Source organism: Lutjanus erythropterus, chromosome 2 (genome assembly GCF_056507025.1).
Source record: "Lutjanus erythropterus isolate fLutEry1 chromosome 2, fLutEry1.hap2, whole genome shotgun sequence".
Taxonomy (NCBI): Eukaryota; Metazoa; Chordata; class Actinopteri; order Lutjaniformes; family Lutjanidae; genus Lutjanus; species Lutjanus erythropterus.
Window position 1 is genome coordinate 31745820 of NC_139318.1, and position 26462 is coordinate 31772281.

The window sequence follows — 26462 nt, forward strand, 5'->3', positions numbered from 1 at the left end:
TGAAACTGTAAATGGCAACTTCACTACCCTCAATGTTTACTTCTGTACGACAGCATGCCGTGTATCAAATGTCTATTGTTCCTCTGCATATGTGAGTCAGTTCAGAAACATGACCACATTAAACTGGTATCTGATATTGACCAAAGACAGTGTGAAAAGCCAAACAAAAATTAGATTTGAGCAATAAATCAGTCGCACTAAATCTTGACTTCCACTGTAATCACAACATCTGTTAAAAATAATCGCAGTATTATTTTTTTTGCATATTGTTTAGCCCTAGTTGAAAGGGACTTGATGCAAAACAATAAACCATGTTAAACTCATTGTTGAACTTAGCTTAGCAAGGACTACTTGTATTAAACAGACTCTCTTTTAAGGACATTTTCAAATGTGAGTCAGAGATTTGTCATATACAACCATTAATTGTTCCCCATCCTAAAGAGAAGTGAGGACTTTGTTGAAATTGATATCAAGCAACCTGTCATTTTGTCATTCCGAATTAGGGCTGAGCAATGTATTGCCGTTATATTGATACTGTGACATAAAAATAGATATCGTCTCATATTTTGGATGGCTTCCCACATATAGTCACTTTGCATTGATCATATTGGATCACTGAACAACATATCAATCCAGATCGATGCATCGTTACACCCCTTATAAGTATTGCGTTTTTCTGGCTGTATTACAGTAAAGTGATGTAATTTTCTGAAATGACCAGACTGCTCTAGCTGTTCTATCATTTGCCTCTACCCACTTAGTCATCCATATTTCCTGTCACTAGTATCATAGATCTTATTCTCTTAATATTTTCTGAAAGCACCATTAGTCATACCTACAATATTTGCCTCATATTGCAAATACTGTAGGTACATCAAGATTGAGGTATTTGTTCAAATGTATTGTAATATTTGATTTTGTCCACATCATCCACTGTAACTTTGATTTTGGCCACGTTAGCCTTCTCTCCTCTCTCTTTGTAAACAATTCAGACACTCCTGTTCAACAGGATCTCAGGTTCTTGGTTATCTATCAAGTATTTTTGTTGGGTGCAGCCTGAACAGCCTGCCAGGCAAGGTGCAAGATTAACTTTTGTGTCTACCAGCCAAATATTTAATGAATGCTCATCTTTTACCAGCCACCCAACAGACTGTCGTTGTTTTTTGTGATGGTGAGTGACGCAACTCTACCAGCTACTTGCACTCAACACATATTTGAGAAATACTGTATAACGAGTAAGATATAACATGATACTTCATTGTGTCTATACAACACATCCCTAAATCTTCGCAATGTAACCTAATCCAAGTAAATCTGGACTGTTCCAGGCATGAAAGGTTCATACTGAGGTATGCTGTAGAAGCCTAACACTTGAAGCCATGCACTACTAAACAAAGGCTACACGAAGCTAGCTACACAAACAGCACTAAAACAAGCGAAACAAAGCAGTGTTGTACAGTAAGAGAGTTTTCTAGCTGCTTCACAGGTGAACTGTTCACTCCATTCATCAGTGACTGACACTGACAGCAGGTTAGCTCTTTAACTGGAATACAGCTAGCATGCTATTCCACATTTACAACCGTCAGTTACAACACAAACTCAAATCAAACTTGACAAAAACACATTTGATTGTCAACCACTACCTTTTTATCAAACAGCAGTTGTTATCAATCACATAATAGGTACACTCACAGACTAATGTTAAGCTAACCATGCTGTCTTACCTTCGTGGTTGACATACTGGACGTCACACTGAACTCCAGTCACTTCTAAAGCAGCTAACACCTTCAGGCAGTGCGGGTTGCCTTCACTGACGAACAGCTTCATTTGGCCGTTGGTAGCTACGCCGCTATGTTAGGAATGATGACTGGCTTTAACGGTGACTTTAATATATTTACTTTAAAACAAGACAAGTAGCTGCTGGAAGAAACTTTACTGAGTGCCGACCGTCCACACACACGCTGATGCAAGCAGCGCTCGTCCTGTTAAAAAATGGCGGATATGTAGTTTTGTACCGGTGTTTGTGTCGTTCAGAGAAATGGTAGCTGTCTGTTGAAAGAACTACACCTCCCATGAACCATTTCCCACTGAGCAACGTTCAACACGTATGACGTTTGCTAGTTTTCGTTTCCATTGTAGCACCACCGGGCGGGATTTGTTTCGCGCTATGCAAAACACATAGCGGGCGACGTCAGGTACTTAAACGCGCGCACCTCAACGCTGCCTGTTCAGTGATCTGATTGGTTCTCCGTAAAATGATATTGGTATCCTTAGCCAATCACAAACCACCAAACCCACACAGCAAAAGCTATATTTTTTTATCCACTTAAAGCGCCAGCAGGAGGATGTATCATCATGGGCTGCACAGGGCAAGTTAGTGCTCATGTGTGACTGATAATTTGCAAAAGTGCACGGCGGAGTTTTTGTCTGGGCTTCCGTTACCTGAATTATGTGAAGTCATCAGTATATTTTATTCTTCCCACGAGAATAGAAGCAACTCCTGCTGCTCTCTGTGCAGTTCACTTCAAAAACACAACTGAGCTGTCATCACGTCGATGCAAGGTAAGTGATGTTGTGTCTGCCCCTCGAATGCAAAGATGAGATTTCAGTTTAGTCAGACAACTTATTTTCTGCAGTGAAATGTTACATCGCTGCAGCAAATATTTTGTGCAAGATGTTTGTTGTTAACTCGCCATCGGTATTTTAATCTACTGTGGTATTAGTGCAACTATATAAGCTATATGAATCATAGAAATATAATGTAGATTTTACTTTCCAAGCTGTTAGATCACATTATTTTATCCCCTGCCACATCACATCACATCTCATGGTTAAAAAAATCCCCTATTCTGACTCAAACTAATTATTCATTCAGTGTTATGACAGAAGCAACTCTTGTCAGTATGAATCCAACATCTCACACTCTATCTTGTGGCTTTGATTATCTCTTTATTTTGAAAAAATGTGGACTGATTAATTTTAAAGCTGATTTAAACTCTGATTTTGGAGCTGCAGTTTACTCAATGAATTTATTAGTTGTCAACTACTAAATTAATTGACAACTATTTTGATAATTGCTTATGCTTTTGGGGTAATTGTTTCAAGAAAAACATGTCATAACTCTTTGATTTCAGCATTTCAAATGTGAATATTTCATGGTTTGTTTAGTCTTCTTTGACAGTAAATTGAATATCTTTGGGTTGTGGACAAAAAAGACGTTTGAGGACGTCCCATTAGGCTTTGAGAAACAGTGATCAGCATTTTCCACCATTGTCTGACATTTTATGGACTGAACAACAAATCAGTTCATAGGAAAAAATAATCGTCAAATTGATTAACAATGAAAATAATTGCCAGAGTTTATACAGTTGTGCTCAACTTTGTGCATATACTGCAGTGCCTCTTCTTGTGAGTCAGTTCATTATGCATTGTTAATGGAACAGCTAGTTTTATCATTTCACTGCTTTCAGTAATTGTTATATGAAGCACTAGTATGGATATCTTATGGCTTTAATAATCTTTAATTATCACCATTTTGTACATTTATGGAAGTTGTTAATGCTTTATTTAATATTTTGATTGTTTGAGACTGTTTAAAGCCTTGATTTGGTGAATAAAATCACAATACATTTGTCACAGAGGTCCCATCTGCTGCAAAAGTTTGTGCAAAAAACTTGTAGAACCCGTGCTGCAAATCTTGTATGTATCAACATGCAGTCGGTGGTCCATCCCCCAAAAATAGATTGCACATTTTACAGATACTAAAATAACTAGTATACTTTTTCCAAAACAGTGCATTTTTCCACATCATGTTGTCAAACCACATGCAGCCTACACTGTTACAGTCACTGCAAGGAAGCCACACAGGGCCAGCTTACATAGAACACACACAAACACTTTAACCTCCACCCACTTTAGAGTTTCCTGTTCAGCCCCTCCACACATATACACACATTTCTTGACATCTAATGCACTTAAGAATATTTTTAGTGATGTACCAAGTAGGGTGTAACAATACATGGATATGGATCAATATATCGCTTTAATGATAAAGGATCATTGATGAAAATTAAAACATTGATCTATATCATCATCTTTGAGATACACCTTTATTTTGAAAATATTGATCCATATGATCATGTTTCAGAAATGCCTTTATTTTGAAATTCCCATGACATATTTATGTCATCACTGTATATATTTTATATGTTCTTGTTGTTATGTGTGTTAGCGAAGTTAATTTAAAGTAAACATTTTTGCACTTACCCTTATTTAGAATTATCTTTGTGTTGTGGTATGAAATAGTCTTATATCGATCATAGGTCCATTGTGGCAGACTTTGCGATATCAGCAAATATTGTTTTGTCGTCCAAAGAATCGATATGTCGCATCAAGATGAAACTTATGGTTCACATGTCTAATGCTAAGTCCATCAAGCACTGAACCATTTTCACATATGTCATCACCACAATGCTGCTGACTCCATGACCCCATTTTTGTCCATTTCTGCTTCCCAGCCATCAAATGTCACACTGATAAGAATTGCTCTTCTCATCATTTTACATACGACAGACTTCTCTTCATGTGGAAACATTTGCATGCTACTGCGAGGTTTAGCCCGACACATGCTTCACAGAAGGTGCATGGACGGGGTTAACCACAGGGTGCGATGGAAACAGTTTGACTGACGCATTGCATTTTTGCTGTTTCATAATCTTTCTTAAGTCCATGCAAAGCAGGAGATTTGCTCCCCTTTTCGCCAGCCTGTGACGACACCGCAGGCTCGAAAGATTATTCTGCAGTTGCAACACTGACTGATTAAAAGTGCCCTGTACCATGTGCAGTATTAGCAGGGGGGTTGCAAGTTCACTGTAATTGCAAGTGTGCTTCACTGCTGTGGAAGCAAAGTGTCAGAGACAGATTGAGAGGTGAAGCGTTTTACGTCGTGACGTGTTACCAGTCAGATTATTCTACTGCTTTGGGATATTTGAGCAAGTCTGTCCTACATCTCTTTTTTTTTTCTAAGAGTGTGACGTGCTTGTCTGGTTGCATGCCATCAGCTGTGGAGCAAATCTATACAGCAGCAGATTATAAAGTGCGGCAAAACGTAGTCCACTTTGTAGTGTACAGACCAGCTCACAGCCTCAACACAGCTGTGTCTCTGCATTAAGTCTGATTCTTCAGAACATTTGCAAATTCTCATGTCTGACAGATAGAGCTGCAACAATTAGCCGATTAAATGATTAGCTTATCAAAAAAGTATTAATTGGCAACTACTTTGATAAATGTTTCAGTCATTTTTCAATCAAAAATGTGACATTTGCTGGTTCCAGCTTCTTAAATGCAAGGATATGCTGCTTTTCTTTGTCGTTTATGATAGTAAATGAAGCGTATTTGGGTTTTGGCCTGTTGATTGAACAAACTAAGCAATTTGAAGACATCACTTTTGGCTCTATGATATTGTGATGAGCATTTTTCAGTCTTTTGACCTTTTATAGACTAAATATAGATTAATTGTGAAAATAATTGGCAGATTAATCAATAATGAATAAACGTGTTAGTAGCAGCCCTATCAACAGATGGACATTTTGTTTTTTGATATCCATGCACTGGTTTGACTCTTCAGATCTCATTGGTTGGTTGAAGGTAACTGTGATTACCTTGTCCTCGTTTTTAAACCTGTCTGTCAATGAAATCCAGTCTTGTTAGAGTTTCTCAACCTCCCCATGACCCCATTTCTCCGTCACAAAAAACTCTCATGACCCAAAACAGTGACATACTTTCAAGAGCAAGTGAGAGCCTCAAACAGTATTGTTCAGGAACCACTATCAAAGCCAAAGTATTGGTAACAATATCCTGCCCTACAGACTTTATGAAAATGATGGTATATTTCAAAAGTTTGAACTCAAGTCACATGACTTGACCTTGAGTCAGACTTGAATAACAAATTTTGTTCACTTAATTTGACAAAATCAGGAAACACTTTCAACTCGACTTTGACTTCAACATCAACGGCTCGTGATTTCACTTGGACTCGAGCCTTTTGACTTGCAAATACTTAAAGACCCCCTCTAGTGAAAATCACGTTTTTAACCTTGTTAACACACCCATGTGGTGTTCATGTGTTACAAGACACATCAGGAGAGAAATAAGCAAAATTTGCACACACAATGGTAAATCAAGGCTCTGAAAAGCACATTATGACTTGTTTAGGACTCAAAACTCATGGTTTAGGACTTGGAAGTGACCTTGGGACTTGACAGTCTTGCCTTGGATTTTAGTTAATAACTAAGATGTGAGACTTATTGTGGCTTGCAAAACAATGACCTGCCCCCATCTCTAGTATATTTAAAACTTATAAATAATAATAATAATCTTTATAAATAATATATTAAACAATAATCATATGTTCACTCAATTGTTAGTTTATTTGTTACACTTATCTGACACTAGTGCAGTCTAATAATTCAACAGCTCTGCAATAAATCCTTTTTTAATATTCAGTTCATGTTGAAACTGTTTTAGAGAAGTGGTGATTTTGTGGTCATTTAGCAGCTGCAGTTTGTAGTGCTGCTGAATTGTACTGGATTATACTGAGTGTATACTTTATATCCCTGAGGGTAAACTAAACTGGATGCACATCCTGGCGAAACACTCAACTAGTGCATAATTAGAGACGAATCTTGTCCGATAATGTCTAGCAACTGTGAATTTTTGTGTCTGTGGGTTTTCAACAAAGATGTTTGGCTCAATTAGTTATTAAAAATTGGCAGGGAAGCAATATTAATACACACAGGATCCGGTATAAGTACAGTACATAGTTAGATGACAGTGGTGTGACTGGATTTTGCCACTGTATACTCCAGTCAGAGCAAACCAGGTCTCCTCTTTACTCACTATACTGTATTGTCTATATGAAAGCAGCTTCCCACCTAGAGTCACAGCTACTGTACAGTATGGTAGCTCCACCTACAGCTGTGCTCTGTTTTAATCCAGTCTAATCCTGCATTTAGTTTTAGTATCTGTGCTTGTGCTGTGATTGTATAATGCATTATAGGTATGACACTATGAGCGAGAGAAATTAAGAAGCTGACGAAGAAGACTGGAACACCTCTCACATTTGTTAAGGGGCGACACTGTCTCACTGTAAATGAAACAAAGTTTGTTTTAGAGCTGATCATTTAAGAAAAAGTAATGAAAAATGCAACATATTCTGTGATTTCAGCTTCTCAAATGGGAGGATGTGCTGCTTTAAACTGGATGTCTTTCAGTTTTTGACTTTTGGTTGCACAAACAAGACATTTGAGGACTATTTGTTTTGTTTCATAGACTTAAAGGGGTAGTTCAGATTATCTGAAGTGGGGTTGTATGTAGGTGAGTGTATTACCTACAGTAGATGTCAGTCGGCACTCCCCCAGTTTGGAGGAGCAGAGAGGTACACCATCACAGAAGCAAAGCAATGGACGGTTGTGGACAGGGTCAGCAGCTAAATATATTTTAGTCACTTAAAAAAGGTCCAACTCTAATTGTATGCTATATTTAGAATACGTTCACTGCTTTACCTTACCTTCAGACAGCGCTGTTGGGAGACCGCTGTCTATAAGCCAAACGTCACTCTCACCAAAATCACCAGACTCCTTTGGCAAAAGCAGTAATGTTACAGGAGTTGCTGATCTACCGCTGCCTCGATCTAGTGGTTTGGTTGTGTTGTTGTGTGTCTTGGGTGAATCCAAACTATCATTTTAAAACAACAAAGTCACACAATAACGCAGACAAACTATCTGAATGAAGAAGTGGTAGTCAAGCAGCTCCTGTGTTCTGTGAGGTAAAATCACTGCTCTTGCCTGTGGAGTTTGGTTGGTTTGGAAAGAACGATATTTAGCTTGTATAATGGAAGTTTCCTCTTGTAAAAGGCTGTTTGAAAGGCTGTCCAACGTCAAGGTAAAGTGGTGAAAATATTCTTAATATATCATACACTCAGTCATTTTAGATAGGCCTTTTTTTTAAGCGGCTAAAATACGTTTTTCTGCTGATCCTGTCCACAGTTTCTAAGCTGGTACTCCTTGCTGCTCCTCCAAACTGGGGGCTTGTCGACCGACATCTACTGTAGGTAATTCACTAAGTGCCTCGTACAACCCCATTTAACATAATGCGAACTATCTATAAAAAAGTTGAAGGAAAGTTGTTCTTGCACCAAACAGACCTGAAGGCACCGTGGGTAAATAATCTCCTCACGTCTAACACATCCTAAGCCTTTATTGTTATTTGCATAATGTTTCTTCGTTGAACAAATAACCTCCTTTAACCCTGTGAAGGTATCAAAGTTGTGTGCGAGTGTGTGCCTCCTCTCCACAGCGGTTGCCTTGGGAGGTTTAGCAGCTCTTCCTTGTACCCCAACAGTATCGTGCTCACTTCAGCTGCACACGGCTGAAAGCGGGTCTTTGACTTGCCTGATAGCTTTTGACAGCTCACTCTCATCCCCGGTGGATCAATGGAGCTCAGCGCTCTTCATTAGAAACATCAATGTACCGCACATTCCCACAGGCTCAGCAACAAACCCATGAGCTCAGTCAGAGAGTGAAGGTTTATTTTGTTATTCTCTAAAGATTATTCTTCATGTCTGTTAGACATTCTGTTTTCTTCAGTTGAGGAATATTGTGGGAATGTGGTGAAAGAGGAATACCTTGTTTGTTTGTCATTGACTGATACTAGCGGCAATATACACAATGTTGGTCAAATATCACCTTCCCTGTGAGTAAAACATGATTATTGTTTAGAGATTGTTTCTAAAATAATAAATATTTTAAACACTTCTTCTTCTGTTTGACTGTTATTGACAAAAATCCATATCTTGGCAACTTTATGGCCTCTAAAGGTCCAGTGTCTAAGATTTATGTGGATTTATTGTCAGAATATGGCAGAAATGGAATATAATATTCATCAAATATTTCATATTTCTGAAAATAAAAAGCACTTTATTTCTACAGTAGATAGAATAGACTTCCTTCACGAAGCTACCTACAAACAGGTCTGTGGATTATCGTGAGTAACAGGGTCATGATTTCTGGAAAGAGGCATTGCTGTTAAGTTTTCAACTGTTTTTTTCAGGGGAGTGACGTTTCATTACCACGGCTGATATCTCCAAAACTCTGCACCTCACACCAAAACCATCGGAAACAGTACAACAGGTCTAGTTGTCTGTTGTCTAGTGGTCTGAGGTTTAAACAAAACACAAAATGAAGCACTGCCACAAAGTCTTTGCACATTCATACATAGATATAGTGTATTTGAGAATCAGTACAGTAACACAAAACATAATATTGTGATGGACTCAGATCTGTTGTTATTTTCTCACAACCCCAATTTCTATTATTGCTGATTCTTGTTAGTCAGTGAAAGTCAAACTTTGGTGGCACCTTTCATTAATTTGTGTTTTGAGTTCATATAGCAAACACTAGCTGATGGATCTCACATAAGCATTTGAGACATGTCCATACATCTCCCGAATTCTTCTACAACAAATATTCACCATTTCCAAAGTCTAAAGTGAGCAGGTTTGCTGCCTCTTTTGTGTTTTTATTTAATTATGTTTAACACCATGGCACGGACAAAGAAAGCCGTTTAGACTCTTGCAAATCAATAACATTATTTTTCACTGTTTTTTGACATTTTTTGATGATTTAAGGCGATACCAAATATTTAAAAAGGAAGTAACTTTTTAAAGTATCAAAGGTACAGAAGCTATAAAAAAATATCTAAGTGTTGATACAAATCCAGTCTTAATTGTCCTGAAATTTGTCCTTTGTGAAGATTGTTATTAAAAAGACAAAAAAACATAGTCCTATTTTGTGTTCCAAGGACTGTTTTTCTTTTTGTTGGGGTATTTAAAGAGGTCGAGTATCATTTTTCATATTGTCTTCATGTTTAAAATTCTGGTATCCTGACTTTAATATCATTTACACCTCAAGACTACTTTAAAAGTAAAGGCCTTAGGTGACACAGATACATTATGCTGTATTTCTCATACATAAGAAAAACTGCTTATGGAAATAAGAGACATTTTTCATAAGCTTATGCTTCTCTCTGAAACAAGCTTATTATGATTTAACTATAAGTATACTAGCAGTGTTTTTTCATCTTCCATTTTTTTCACATAAAATGCACAAGTTAATTAAAAATGTGATGCTTGAATTAATTCTTTCAAGAGCTTTAAATGCCCCCTGAGCAATCCTGCACTACTTTGCCTAACTGGCGAACACTGGTCTGTCTGGTTGTTGTTTATATTGAAATGAGGGAAATGAGAGCTGGAACAGCTCTCTGAAGAAGTTTGCTATGTGTCGATGCAGGCTGCAGGGTTCATTGTAAACACGAGTGTTGCGTCAGCAAACGCTTGAAATGATGGCATCACACATATGAAATGTTGTTATGTGCAACAAGAAACAAATAACACACATATACTGGAGACAGTGGAGCTGCTAGTTGGTCACAGAGGTTGTTGTCATGATGACAGCAGAGAGCATGAGCCAATGGCTGCTTCACTGTCATCATCTGCTCTTTGATTGGCTCTCTGACAATTTACACAGCTAATCACTGAAGGAATCCAGCCCACCTGTTTAGTCACACACACACACACACACACACACACACACACACACACACACACACACACACACACATACACACACACACACAGACGTGCAGTCATACGCACATTCACACACAGGCAGGCAGGCAGGCAGGCAGCCAGCCGTCACAGTGGGAAACACAGTATGTGTTTCAGTGTCTCTCTCTGGTCTGATCATCAATAATGCATGGCTTTGGGAGGATGAAAGGCTGTTTTGGCTCCAGGCGCGTGTCTCATATGGAGAGAGAGACATCAGCACTCGTAGTTTTAACTGTACATCCACAGACAAAGTGAACGCTCCTTCACATGGCTGTCCTCAGTAGAACTGCTCGTCGAGCCAAGAGTCGACTGATTTCAGTATAAATGTTTAAATTAGTTTATGGTATCAGGTGTTTTTCTTCCCTTTATTTATGGCTTGTGGAATTTTTTCTCTGAATTGAGGAGGTGAGGATCTAAGGATAGACTATGTTGTATGTACTGTAAAGCCTTCTGAGACAAATATGTCATTATGAGCAGGGATGCATGATCTGAAATGAACATTATATGAACATGACGGGCCAGTAATCAAATCAAGTCAAGATTCTTTATAGAGCACATTTAAAACCCCCAACTTGGACCAAAGTGCTTTACAATGAGATTAAAAGTTAAAAACACAGGGGTGATCGAATAAAACTAAATTAACACAAACATAGAAAATCTTGTTATAAACAAATAAAAACCAGTATGAATGTCTTCATAATGAAGAATGAGAGCTTAAAGAAAAGAGATGGGTCTTTGGATGGGTTTTAAAGATTTCAAGGGGATGGGGAAAGATCTAATTCTTAGTGGACAAGTTAGACAAGTTGTCCACTTAGTGGACAAGGCTGACAGGCGGGAATCCTTGATCACCTCGAGTTTTTAACTGAGTGTTTGAAATGGAGCACAGTGATTGGCCACCAGGTCTGAGGGGCAGGGCAGCGGAATAGGGGATGAGTAGCTCTGAGATGTAACTTGGTGCCGGTCCATGCTGTACTTTAAAAACAAATGAAAGAAACTTAAAATCATTTTGATATTTCACTGGTAACCAGTGGGAGATGAGAGATGAGATGACGCTTTAATTACGCACACGTATGTCTGTGGTGTGGAGGTTTTTTTGAAGTATCCGATACAGATGCCACACTCTATTTGTAATGGTTGTTCAGCATCTGTTATGCGAGGAGGAACAAAATCACATTCTTTAACAGTACAAATTTAACAACTCATCTTAACAGCCATAACACTGATTATTAAAAAGACTTTGTGAAGAACAAAGTGGAAAATAAAAATTGTCAGCTGTAGTTTTCTCAGTGAAAGTGTACATTCTGAATAGTATTGTATTTTATGTAATGATAATTATGATGAGTGGACAGAACAATATGTTAAATTGATAGTTCAGATCATTTGATGTGGGGTTGTATGAGGTACTTGCTAATAGTTACTGTATTGTTGTATTATACTGCTGTCAGACAGCCTTTTCCGGCGGGAAACCACTGTCATATAACCAAATATTGCTCTCTCTAAACCAGCAGTAGACCAGCAACTCTCTGTGAGGTAAAATTAACGATTTCATCTATGGAGTCTGGTTGATTTGAAGAGAGAGAAATATTTGGCTTATATAACAGTGGTTTCCTGTCAGAATAGGCTGTCTGACAGGAAGGTTAGGCAGTGAAAACAGTGTAGTGTGCAAACTGTTACTGATTTTTTTTGTTTTTAGGTGGACCTTTTTTAAGTGGATAAAGTACCTTTTCTTGCTGACCCCGTCCACAGCAGTTTATTGCTTCGCTTCTCTGCTGGTTCTCCTCTCTGCTTCTCCAAACCGGGGGCTCTCTGACTACCATCTAGTCCACACTGACTATCAATAAGTACCTCATACAGCCCTACATCAGATCATCTGAATTATCCCTTCAACTCCACTACAGGAAAGACTTGAGGTTTCCTGCAGTTAGGTGGAAAAAATATGTGCATATATTGTTATTATCGTCAGCAACTGTCCTAAATATTTGGATATTGGCAAAGTTTCGCTTAACTTTCAGTGCAGCCACATTCACACCGAAGTTGTTGATTGCTGATTTCTAACTGTAAGTATCAAATGCTAAAGGTCTTGAGTCGTCAAAGTTTAAGATTTCACTTTGTGATCATTTAATCTGTTTCAGGTGTAGTTTAGATAAAGTCTTGTAACTCTTGGTTTGGTTCAGCATTGATTTTAGGAAAATTTCAAGGCACTTCTGTGCTTTATCCTAAGATGTACTGCTGTGTTACAACTCCTTTTACCCATAATGCATGATGTGGATTCATGATGCAACGTTTCACCTCACACAGCCTTACCTGCTGACTTCAAGCCGGTACTCAAACAGCCAGCTGAGCTGACAAACCACTGGATGCTTGTTTGCATGAGCAACAACAGAGATTTTGCACAGGCGGGCAGCGTGGCTCGTGTCACTGTACAGAACTAACAGCAGCTGTTTGGCTGACACACATATTAAATCAGCAGTCCTGTTAACTTTAAGTGTCACACTTTCTACTTACTTTAGTGGTGATTAAAGTTACTGAACAGAGTGTATCATGTGGAGCAACTTGTTCTTCTCTCTCATTTTCCTGTGAAGCCTTTGGTTATAGACATTCATATGTAAATACAGTACAGTCTACGTGTGAGAGTGTGCGTGTGTGTGTGTTTGCAATGTGTATACGGATGTGGGAGTGCACGCAAAAAAGCCTTTGAAGTTCCTCATTCACTCTATACTCCTCTTCCCCATGTCTCATCTCTCTTTGAAGACCATGTAGCCATGATTATTAAAGCCGCCCTCTTTCCACTTCAAACGTATGGAATGAATATGGATATGATATGACACCAAACTTTCCACCAGCACCCTTCACTCTGCTCTGCTGTGTGCTGGAGTTTGATGGACGCTGCAATCTTGAACAATCTCTCTGGGAGCTCAACTTGTCATTTAGCAGGTTGTCTTGCAGCATTGCAGCTTCTTCTCACTTTATCCACACAGCTGGTGGTTCTGTTCTTCTCAGGTGCTCTGTGTCCTCAGCCAGCTTTCAAACCTGCATGCTTCATCCCACTACCATATCATTTATTAGGTGGTAATTTGCATTCATCATCTCTTTCCACCTGCATGTCTTAGCCCATAAACTGTATATTGTTATACTTTACACTACTGTTTTTTGTAAAGTATGCTATGTTTTATACCTCTCTCAGATTCAGGGTTAGGGTTTTAGGGGAGGCTCAGGGGAGGATGTCATATCAGTGTGACATGGCCTCAACTAAGCATGATAAGTACACACCTGTATGAAGGTGCAATAATATTAGAGCGACAAAGTTCACCAAGGGAGGAGGAAGTCACTTGGATGGGGAGGTAAAACACAGGACTAGGGGTCAGCGATGTGGCCCTAAAATAATATCACAATATTTCAGGGTATTCTGTGATTAGGATATACATGACAAAATACTGAAAGATATTTTTGGTTTAGAACTCACAAAGGTTGTTGAACTCATCTTGCAGGTTTTTTTGGCCAGGTGCTTCTGCTTGAGGTGATGGAATAAGTTTATTGTATTGCCCCACTTCTTACATATTACTGTGGTTTATTGTACATCTGACATTTTGTAACCAAACTACTTCCACAGTACTGAAGTCACTCCCATTTTTTGGAACTAACTTCTCCAATTTGGAGTTAGTAGAAATGTTACTTTCATTTTCAGCCATGCTTCTTGTTGCTGTGCGTAACAGTGTGATGTCATTCTGTCTAAAAGCCAGAATATTGTCATAACAGTTATACAATTAATCACAATAAATGCAATATCCAAATTGCAGAGCCAGAACCAAACTCCATTTTTTTGGAAAAGGAAAAATGTGAGAAAAAAGCATTATAATGAAGTACAGTGCTGCAGAGATGCCCTTGCCTACAGACCCAAAAAAATGTCACATCATCATGAATTTAATAGGGTTTTTATCCATAAAAATGAAAACTGTAATGTAAAAATGATCCTTCCCACTATTTGTAACACAATGGCATTTTCAGTCAAAATAATTGCAATATGACTTTCTTTTAGCATATCGTGCAGCCTTAGTTGCCATCATAACAATATGAGTTTTGTTTTTTGTTTTCTTTAAGTATATCTATCTTATCGTGAATGATCCAGTATGATGTACCCCTGCACAGGACTTTCACAGGGGGTAAGAGGGTACAATTCCTCTGTGAGGCAAATGGTCAAAGTTGATTCTTTTAAGGAAGTCTTTAACCATGGTCTTTTCCTAAACCTAACCAAGTAGTTTTGGTACCTAAATGTAACCAAACTGTAACTGAAATTAAATTTCCCAGCAATCTAAGTCTAACCGCAGTGTATGTGTTATTGTTGGCTTGACCACGTAATGAGAATATGTGTTCTTTTCACACCTTTGCAATGCAAAATGTGGCAGTCATGGTGGCCTGGTGGATATATTACACTCTTTGGCGTGATGGTGGGTTGTCAGTGATCTCTGTGTGACCTTGAATAACACCAACAAAAAAGCTTCTTGCAACTGTGGCACCATGTGACAATAATGCTACTTTGACAAGAATATTTAAAGTATGCCCAACTAAAAAAAAACAAAACATGTTTTGCTTATCATTACTTCACTTGGATGTTTGACCTTCACTGTGCACAGAATGATGTATGTATAGAGTTTGAGCTGTCAGAGATGCTGACAGTGGAAAGTTTCTCTGTGCTCACCTTAAATCTAAGTTTAATAGATGCACGTTTACAACCGTGATTTTGTTTGTGTTGTGGAAACTTGAAACCTCAAGCACACAAACACTGAAAATAGACTTTTCAGAATAGCAGACATCTTGTGTGCTGTGCTTAAACTTTTGAAGTGGGCAGTGTTTTTCAAATGAATTTCTTTTTCAATGACAGAGAAGGAGTGTATGAAAATTTTATATTTTTAGCAAACTTATTTGTGTTTATTAAGTAGGACTGGGTATCATTTAAAAAAACAACAATACCAGTACCCTTAAAGTGATACCAATACCAGTGGAGTACTTCATTCGATTTTTCAGGTTTGCAGTGATTGGCTGTGAGCAAAACCATATAAATCATCATTTTTTTCTACATTTGGGTACCAAAAAGATTGAATGCAGGTATTGTTTGACTGTAGAAGTTTTGATACTACTTGGTACTGGTTTATATCAATCAATACCTTAAAGGTAGAGAGATTTTCATACCAGTGTTGCAAAAATCCATAGAATTGGGACATGAATCTAAAAATGTGTCTACACTTTTGGAAAATAGTCGACTAAAACATGCAAACCCACCAGGAGGACCTATAATCCCTGAAGTATTTAATCCAATGGCAATTCAGGATTGCTGATTGAAACATCAAATGCCAGTGGGTTAGCAACTCATCTGGTGTGTGTAAAGATTTTATATTAAAACTTGGCCAGGTAAAGTAACACTTCCTGAGATGATTTGGATGAACATTATGTCCTTTGCTCCACTGTTAACATCCATTTGGTGGATGTGCTTAACCGTGTGATGTCCAGTGCCACTGTTGTGCAGTCTGCTTGTTGTAGAGATCAATAGCTGAATCGATAAACCACGCTGCTGGTCGCCTGTGTTTGGTCAGCACACACCAACGTCCTCTCTTGCTATGTTTCTCCTTCTCTCTGTGTTCCTCTTTCTGGAGTTCAAACGTGGTGTATTTGCATGAATGGGTAATGGCCAGCTGACGCTCTCTCTGTCACTTCCCCTGTTTTTATCGCCCAGGCAGAATGCTGGCTAAATGGAGGAAGGTGGGGTCAGCAGGGGTTCAGTGAGTGGAGGCAGGATCATTTTGCCACACGGGATTATATATGTGTGTGTGTTTGTGTGTGTACATGACAGACGATTGTATGCGACTCTGCACAAGTGAGCCTGTGTCAGTTTTAGTGGTTTGCTGCCCCACCTTTTTCATAAGCTCTCTGTGTTTGCTCTCTAATCTTAGTCAGACCAGAGAGCATCGACTCTCCTGTTTGGGCTGCACTGTGGGCACTTGTTTAAATACATTTCAATTATTTTCTCATGTCGATTTTTATGTTCTCATGGTTTACCAGTGGGGTTGCGGGCATGGATCTGACGGCAGAGTGAGCTGGTGACCTTGTTGACACAGAGACGCTCTCTTCAGGACCATGGTGAGTCGCCCTTGTTGCCTCTCTGTCTCTCTCGCATGCATGCACAAATTGTGTGCTCTCTATTTCATCTTCGGCTCAGTCTGACTTGCATGCACACTCAGACTGAGCTGGAGTGAAAGCACTCAAGCAGAGGCACACAGATGAATAAAAGTCAGTCTTTCCTCCTCTGTCTTTTTGAAAGTTTGCTATCCTATTTTTCATTAGTCTTTCCATCTGTGTTTTCTCCTTCATCTCCTCCATTTGTGTTGTTGATACCACAACATAAGCACTGTGCCCTCAGCCCCTGGCACAAACTATCATTGCCTCTCAACAGCCCTGACAGGGTGCCTGTGTCTGTCTCTGACACCATATGGGCCTCTCTGTATGTTTGGGTGTATGACGCCAGTGCCCTCTCCGCTACCATCTGACCTGCAAATAGAAACACAGTCTGGCCTCGTTTTCCCTTTGATAGATCCTCATCCTCATTTCAATCTGTTCTTTTAAATTTACAGCCATGGATGTTAAATTCAGGTTTACTTTTTATTGTAAAATGATGTTATTTTAAATCGTGAATATGAATCTGTTTCAGCATTTACATTTTGTATGTACTTAAAGGACCTCTGTGTAGGAGTTAGTGGCATCTGGTTGGGAGCTTGCAGATTGCAAATTCCTTGTTTCACCTTCTTTCAAGCATGTAGGAGAACCTACGGTGGCCTCAAAACTCCAAAGGTCCTATCTAGAGCCAGTGAAGTAGTAGTCACAATACCAGAAATGAAGTAGTCAATACCAATACCAGTGATTTTCCATGATTCTCAACACCCAATTCGATATCACAGTAAAAAAAAAAAGAAAAAAAACAAAACAATAATAATATACAGCAACCCCTTAACTACCTGAAATAAAAACTCGTCTCAGCTTCTAGAACAAGAGACTGAGGAGTATATTCATTAATCCTGATGCAATTCACCAGCAAAGGAGCATGTTGCCAGTGTCTGTACAGTAAAAAGCAAAAGTGATCTACTGCTGAACTACTTTTTTAAGGATGTATTTCAGGATAAAGGTTTTTGTATTTTTTTGTTTTCAACAAGTTGAGATTTAGCTGTAGTTGCAGCCCCACTTTTTGCCATTTTCAGCACGTTGTTGGTCTTCTGTGCTAGTAGGCATTCTTCTAATGATAAATAAACTAGGACACTTGTAAGCAACAAGTCTGGAAGAACTGCATCCCTGGTGCCTGTGGCACTGTAGGAAAATGTATACCATTACAGTGTCAAAATTTTCAGCATTGACTTTGTACAAAAGTATTGGTTTTCTTGACATCCCAAAAAGAAACATAGCAGTGCAACATGGTGGCCTCGTGGAAGAGGACCCATGCCATCTGTATGATCTAAACTACATGTTCTAAGATAATAAAAACAACAATGCTTATTGTCAAGTGATTACACTCTAATGAAAACAGACTTATGGATATTCTGTTCTATTTCTGCCAATAAATCCCCATGAATCTTACACACTGGACTTATAGATTTCTGGTGTGAATCAATCACAACCACTGTAATGAAAATCTGGAGTCATGTGGTGAGAGAGACCCCATTCCTGACTTATCCTGTCTCCCTTTCAGCAAGCAGCCAGAGCTGTTTCCCTTTGGGAGTGTTCGTTGAAGTACTTAAACTCTGAATAATACAACCAGGGACTTTAACCCTGATGTAACAGCCTAATTTGCACATGACACGATAAAGCCTCCTGTGCCTGCGTGTGACATTTGTACCTGTGCTGATGAGTGGATTGAGGATATGCACCAACTGTGTCTAACTACAGCACAAACTCAACAAATGTTCAGTTAAGAAAAGTTCCACAGTAGCGGGAGAATCATTCATTTATTCTGTGCTTATTCCTTTTTTCTTTTCTTTTTAATAGCCAGTAGTTTTGAGCAGTGAAGAGAGACAGGAAAAAACAAACAGGTGTGCAGCAGTATCAGAAGAGCTCTTCCTGTGTGAGCAGGGAGAAACCTCATGAGAAAAATGGTGGACAGGTTGTGTGAAGAGGCACTGCTATCTTTTGGCCTTTCTTTAAACCCAGCACAGTATGATGTAATTCTTCCTTGCCCATCTAAATAGTAAATTACACATTACTGAAGCTGCACAGCAGGACTGTCAAACCAAAAACAACTACTGTACCACTCTCTGCTTTAAGGCTCAAGTTGGCAGTAATTAATGCTACTCACAGAGCTGCACAGTCATCAGATGCGGCAACAGAGCAACTCAGCATCACTTACTGTATTTAAATGCAGCACAACAGACTTTATTGGCTGTCAGCACTTACAGGCTGTAACTAAACTGCCTAAGATGTTTCACGTCAGAAAAACAAATGGCAAGATAGAAAGGATATGACCCAAACTGTGGTTGAACCTTGATGTGTCTATGCAGCAGTTTCCTGTTTGCTTGCTCGCCTTGTACCTCCGACTTTTGCCTCTGTCTGCAAGTGAAGACGAGGAGAATTGGACCATTTCCAAAAACGAATAAAAGGCTTGCTGCACACTCAGCTGTGGGCCAACTTAAAACTTCTTGACATTTATTTAAACATTTTCTGCAAGTGCAAAAGCTAGAAACAAATTTTTGTACACGTCATCAGGTTTGCTTGTTGCTTGTTGTTCTTGGAAAACAACTCACAGGTGTAACACAAGTGCCTTAAACCAAGGCTATAGAACTTTTGAAAAGGAAATAACATAGTCTGCTCTTTACAAATTAAAGGGTTCATTCACAATAAATGAAACCTGTTCGTTTTAAAGCACACTCACAGGTTTTGGTCTTACTTTAGTCTTACTTGGTTTGGTATGACCAGTAACTTATGTTGTCCATCAATTCATCCATTTTCTTGCGCCTGGTCAGGGTCAGGTAGCAGTGGCAGCAGGCTAAGCAGAATATTCCTGACATCCCTATCACCAGCAAGATTTTCCAGCTCCTCCTGGTGGATCACGAGGATTTCCCAGGCCATGTGAGATACGTAATCCCTCTAGAGAGTTCTGGGTCAACCAGGTCTCCTCTCAGTTGGAGGTGCCCGGAAAACCTTCAAAGGAAGGCACCCAGGAGGCCTCCTAATCAGATGTCCCAACCACCTCAACTGGCTCCTTTCGACGCAAAGGAGAAGCAGTTCTACTCCGAGCTCCCTCCGGATGTCCAAGCTCTGTAAGGCTGAGCCCAGCCAACTTAGAGAGAAAACTCATTTCGGCAGTTTGTATCCACAATCTCGTTATTTCAGACACTACCCAAACCTCATAACCACAGGGTTGGAACATTACAGCAACAACATTGAAAGCTTTGCCCTCTGGCTTGTCTCACTCTACCCCTCGGTGGTCCAATAAAATGCATCCATTGGTTTGTGGATGATTGTTTTGAAGCCTTGAGTTTGGCTTTACATGGGTGGCTATCTTGGGTTTTTGCAGCCAGAGTATGCGCAATACCGACAAGAGTGTGGAGCTGGCGGGTGATACACAGCAACTTGGACGGTGCTTGGCTTTGGCTTGTCCATTCAGCGGGAAATAATGGCGGTCTGCCTGGTCTCAATCTGTCTCGTATTACAACTTAACAAGACACACATTTTTTTTCTGAAAACACTGTGAGAAATAGGTAATGTAGTAACAGAATATTGCTCAATATTTAATCAGCACTGTCTAGTTTAATATTTTGATCTGAGTTTCAGCAGGCTCTGTTGGACACCGGAAACACAATGGCGGGTGACCAGGTCATGTATAGAGGGCAGATCTTGTGAGAGTCATCATTTTAAGACAAATCATGATCTTTCTCTAATCCTAGTCAGATGGTTTTTGTCATTATGCCATACTTGTAAAATCTAATATTTTGTCAAGAACACAAACACATAAAATGTTTGATGTGCAAGTTTATTTACCTGTTCTGGGTACCTCACAGCCTGTGTCCACTTGTGTAATATGAATGAGACCTCAGCAGATGTCAGACTTGCCTGCCACATTTCTGTTTTCCCAAAGTGGAATTTTGTTTATTCTGATTCATTACATTTGGATGAAAAGCCTTGGAAATGCTCCTCTGTGAGCTTCTTGCCAGTGTTAGCTCCCCATAGCCAGGCAGGCAGGCAGCCCCTCTGCCCATATGCTGGTAAAGAGGGATTTTACCATAATTCTCTGTAGCGGTGGGGGTCACAGATTCATTCCTTTGCTTTAATAACAGTAGGATTATCAAGGTTCAGCCAGCTAACCCTGTCCTCCCCTTCATCGTCATCACATGGCTCACAGATCCATCCAGCTTCATCCATTCCTTTACGTCTCAGTTTTCACATCTAGTCCTGACTATCTGCTCTTTTTTCACTCTTTTTGGGCATACCTCTTTCTCTTCTTTGATATGTCTACATTACCATGTATCCCAGCCCCTCTACATCCTCACTAATAACATGCATGACTCTATTAATGTTATGGGATCTCTCTTGTTTGCTGCCTCTCCTCTTTTCACCCAGACTGAGATGGGTTGGGCCTGACTGTGACTGAAACACTGTTGCTAGGTGCCTAGGGATGTTCCCCTTTCTGTGTGTGTGTGTGTGTGTTAGTGTGCATGTGTGGGTGGGTGGGTGCATGTACACAGTGTGAGGCGGCTGTATCGCTATGTGTCTGGCAGAAAGTTAGACGTTCTCTTATGTAAGCGGGTCTTGGCTGGGTAGAGCAGGGGTTTAGCTTGGGGATGCTGGCTCAGGTGGAGAGACGGAGACAGATGCTATTTTGGGTATACTGCGCTCCTTACATCCTCCAAACGCATGAGTTATTCAGTCACACGTGTCTCTTAGTTCTGCCAGGATGAAAGGACAATAGAGAAGTGGTGTAGTGGTGTGCAAATATCTGCTGTGACATTTCAGTTTCATACATGTCTGTTGAGTGAAATAATATAAATTTCATTCATTTGCAATTATTGACAGTAGCTGATACTCCTACTCAAGTCATATATCAACCAAAAATAATAATTCATTTGTTCCAGTATCTTAAATCTGAGGATTTGCTCATTTTGTTTGATTTATATTATTTATGCCTAGGGGAGATCATATGATAGGTTGCATGTGTGTGTGTGTGTGTGTGTGTGTGTGTGTGTGTGTTATCAACAGGGTTTGAGCTACTGTCTGCAGCTACTCTCACATACTGCTGGACCTGTAAGTCACTTGTAGGTCACTTGTTGTCTTGTTGCTAAACAAACAACAGAATGTTGTAAATATATAACATCCTGTTTATTGTTTACTTCTTTAGTTTATGAAGTTGGTGAACCCAGGGCACTTAGTTACAAAAACATTACGCTATGATTCTTAAAGAAAACTATACAATGCAAAAACACTTTGTTAAAAACTTAATATTTAACTGTATAAGAAAACTCACAGCATACTATACTATACAAAAACTTTATTCAAAACGTGGCAAATCTCTGCTGGTTGCATTTGGCAGTTGTGGTGACATTGCAGGAGGTGCTTCACCACCTATTGCCTTGAGGAAATCTGCACTCTTCTAGTTGTAAATGTAATATCTTGTTAAGTTTTAATTTATGGCCTAAATGATGATGCAGTGATGAAAGAATAATGGAGATAATATAAACTCTCTTAGAACCTGATGCTAACTAAGCTAGCATCTTTACAATGAAGGGACAAAACAGTCATTATCAGTCATTAATTATAACACAGTGGTCACAGCTTAACATCGTTCTGCAGACAAGGTTGTTTTCTGTTTGTTTTGCAGACAGTAAAATCGGTAATCTGATTATTTTCTCAATCAACTGATTAAAGGAAAAGTTCAACATTTTTGGTCTACAGTTATTTGAGTTACAGTACATAAAACAGATGGCTTGAAAAGATTGACAAAGTGTCAGTCCAAAACCCAGATATATTCACTTTATAATGACTGCATTTGTATTTACGCAAGTATCCTGATTTTGAGTGTTTTGCCTGAATGACTAGAAAGTTTAACATTGTTTGACAACACCATCACCTGCCCTGGGACTACCCCATCTCCATGTAGACTTGTCTCTCTCACTGGCTGTTGTGGTCTTGCTCAGAAAGAACTGATGTAATTGTCAAGATTTTAACTTGTAAATATCAAACATGTTTATTATTAGTACAGCCCAGATGAGTGTGCAAGTAGTTCAGGAGGTTTAAGACTGGATCTATAAGCCCTCACATTACCAGATAATCTGGGACGAATGTTGGTACCAAGTCACAACCAAGGTCCTGGCCCAGATGTCTCATCCAAATGTCGGGAGGGGTAAATCTGAGGAAAACTGGCCCAAATCTCCTGCAGCCTGAGCCCAGCTTTATCCAGTTTTTGATCATATTAAGGACATAGTTTATACGTGAAACATAGAAAATCTAGTTATTCATATCCCTGTATACATGATAATAACATTTTCCAGGTTTCTGATTGTCTGCCTACATGTTCTGCACTAACTAAGAGTATCAAGAATCCAGAGTAAGGTGTTTATATACCACAGTGTCCTGTTTGCCAAAACCAGTATATGGTCTTAGCCAGAAATCTGAGAAGCCAGAAGCACTAAATGTTTGGATTTTTTGCACAAAACATTTTGTGAAGGTAAAATATGCAGAGAAAAACTGATAATAGTTTTGTAATGTGTCATACATATTGGTGATTTCCCCCAGATTAACCCAGAATTCCATTTTTAGCACTAAAAGGATTCATGTTCTCTCGCTTTGAACCTGCACGCATTGTTCTCTGACAGCTTCAGTAATCTCCCTTTCTCTCTGCATCTCTCTGTCCATTTCTCTTCTGTTTCAGAGCATGGCACCTGCCTTGCTGCAGTCTCACCTGCCCTGTATCCCAAACAATATCACCAGTGTCAACCATCAGCACACTTCCAGCAAAGCTTGCTGAACAGGACTGTGTGGAGAGTCATGCTGTCTGGGACTTGGCGGCGGTCTGTGGGGCACCAGCAGTCTGCTGCGGCACCTGTGGTGGCCTCCAGGGGGATGACGGTGTGCGGGGTCCCCAGTGGCACGGTGGTCCTCGAGGCCCAGTATGACTACAACTACCGCGGGGCCGATGGACGGCAGGTCTGCATTAGGGAGGGGGAACGGTTTATTCTACTGAAAAAGACCAACAGTGACTGGTGGCAGGTGAGAAAACAGTTCATCTTCTGTTTGTCTTGTGTCAAAAGGTTTTAAAGAAACATGGACATCTGCATCGTCTACAGATTTCTATAGGTTTTTAATAATACTGGGTATATTTTGCATTTTTGTTACTGTCAACAAACAAAGTGCAATAGTTCATCTCTCAGTTCTTGTTTTTGTTTCTTCACAACAATGTGGCTAACTGATGTTCTTTAACACTTTGTGGACAGAAATAGACAGGACTAATCTATACTATATCAGGCTGGACAGGAAATAATTAAAGTGGCAATGGTTGGTTTGTCTATATCTGTAGTTACTGGTAGTATCAGCAGATGTTTAATACCACAGGTCATGAGTACAATTACTCCCTGCAATATTTAAAACTGATTTGCTTTCCAAAAATGACTGTTGTCTTGTTTTGTAGACACATTTTGATGAACGATAGCAGTAAGTGCCCAGCTCACTGAAAACACATTGTATTTCCTGTGACTACTTCAGAGTAAAAGTCAACTAATGTTTTGCCAGTTAAATGCTTTTAATGTAAGTCTTTAATAGAGTGTGACTTAACAGACATTTATTTCTTCCATAAGATCAATTCATTGGCGGTTTCAGCTCTTTTTATGGGATTTGTTGACATTAAGTAGAATAAAGAATACTAAGGGACTTATCCTTTAACTACTTAACAATCATCTTACTACTGACTGGAGTCAGGAGAGTCAGACAACTGTCAGTCAAGTAAACACAATCTCAAATAGGCGTTGGCAATGTGAATACATTTTTCTATCAGACTTCAAGGTACAATATGCATCATTGTTTGTAAGTGAGAACATTATAATTGTTTGTAAGTGAGAACATTATAATTGTTTGTTAGTGAGAACAAAGCCGTGAATTTGAGAAATAACACATAATTTTCTGACTGTGTCACAGTGGTGACATTCTAAAACACAAATAAACGGGCTCGCACCTCTGCACAGTCCTGGGGTTTGTGCTGAAGAAAGCGAGAGTGATCCTCAACATGCTCTGCCTGTGTCTGTACATCTCTTTATGCAGCTCTCAGACAGAGAGCAGAGGAGAGATGAAGAATGTGATGTAACCGTTGGTCAATTTGTTTTTGGAGTCCCGACCTTAAGACCTGCACACTGTATTGGCTGGGGGCTACATCCCACGGCCAAATGTCCTGAACACAGCACAACATGAGAAAATAAAGGCAGAGGGCAGAGTTTCTGCAGATACAGACATGTCCACACACTTCTAGTGGGTCATAACTGATGAGTACATACCTTGTTTTTTAGATAATGCTGCCTTTAATTTTATACCCCAGTTCAAATTGATGAAACACATTAACAGTAACTCAGACCATCAAGTTTTGTGGTGAAAAACCTTTATATTAAAAAAAAGAGAAGTTGTGGGTTTGGTCATTGCATGTGTTTGATGTCAGAGACACTGCAGCGTGATACATTTCCGCGTTCAGGTCTCAGCTGTGTTGGTTGACGCTTGGTTGAACTAAGTGGATCTATGTGGGAGAAAATAGCAAAAAGCAAATTGGAAATCTGTTTGTTGTTTGACAGGTGCGGAGGATTGGAGCAGCCAGTAAAACAAAGCCACTGTACGTCCCTGCCACGTATGTGACAGAGGTGCCCATTGCACCAATGCCCTCGCCACAGCGCCTAGTCATGTCTGCCTCGCTGAACTCCAACCTCAGGACAATGACAAGGGTATCGCTCTCTCCCAGCCCAACAGGGACTAACTACAATGAATCACACCAAGGTAAAGTATGAGAAAACATCTGGTGTGTGTTTTTCAGTTGCCATGATTCTTTAATTTTGTTTAAAAAAATAAAAATAAAATGTATGTGCTGATGTTTCTTTTGAGTAGGAAAGGAAAATAAATGAATAGTTAATTGATCTGTGTAAAATAAATGTTTATTTTACCTTCCTCCCTCAGTGAACAAACCCATCTACCGCTCCATGGAAAACCTCAACTCCAGCAGTGCCTTCCAGGGGCTGGACAACCACACCAGCACAGGTGGAGGCCACTTCCCCTCCCTGCCACTCTCTGGGTTCACCTTTACCCCCAACTCTCCCACCTCCCCGTCAGGCCACCTCATGGTCCCCGGGTCCACTGCAGCCTCCACGGGCCAAACGGTACAGAGGAACCCGAGGGTGGTCCCCATGATCACACGGAGCCAGAGCTCCAGCAACCTGCCTGAGAACCTGGCGGAGAACCCGTACGACGAGGTGGGCGGGAGATTCAGCAGCCGTGTCAACCACAGGATGCCCAAGAAGTCTTGTAGCCAGTGGGACATGGTGGAAGCTCCTGGCAAGAACAACCATCTGCAGGTAGGAAGAGGCTTACACACCTCAGACAGATTCACACATCTGGCTGACACAGCAGAGACACAGCGAAGTATGAATGGGAATTCCTGTACTGGATTTGTAAACCTAGGTGTAACTCTCACATTTTGGTCAATTTTATTAATTTATTAGTCAGGGACAAAGCAAGAGACATGTCAACACAACACAACACAACACAACATAAACAATAATGTGACACTATCATATAAAAATGA

General features: G+C 39.7%; 2 protein-coding genes across 3 annotated transcripts in view; one reads left to right on the top strand and one right to left on the bottom strand.

The window, feature by feature from the left end:
* mars1 (methionyl-tRNA synthetase 1) overlaps positions 1-1981 on the bottom strand; it is a 29867-nt gene extending 27886 nt beyond the window's left edge. Inside the window, exon 1 of one of the 2 annotated variants that reach the window (XM_084737217.1) lies at positions 1725-1981. In XM_084737217.1, coding sequence (XP_084593343.1) covers positions 1725-1827 — 103 coding nt within the window. In that variant the 5' untranslated portion in view covers positions 1828-1981. The remainder of the gene's footprint in view (positions 1-1724) is intronic. The other variant, XM_084737225.1, reaches the window with a different exon arrangement.
* A 365-nt stretch (positions 1982-2346) lies between these two features.
* arhgap9 (Rho GTPase activating protein 9) overlaps positions 2347-26462 on the top strand; it is a 67712-nt gene continuing 43596 nt past the window's right edge. The window contains exons 1-4 of the mRNA XM_084737256.1: positions 2347-2562; positions 23562-23899; positions 25462-25660; positions 25838-26232. Coding sequence (XP_084593382.1) covers positions 2556-2562; positions 23562-23899; positions 25462-25660; positions 25838-26232 — 939 coding nt within the window. The 5' untranslated portion in view covers positions 2347-2555. The remainder of the gene's footprint in view (positions 2563-23561; positions 23900-25461; positions 25661-25837; positions 26233-26462) is intronic.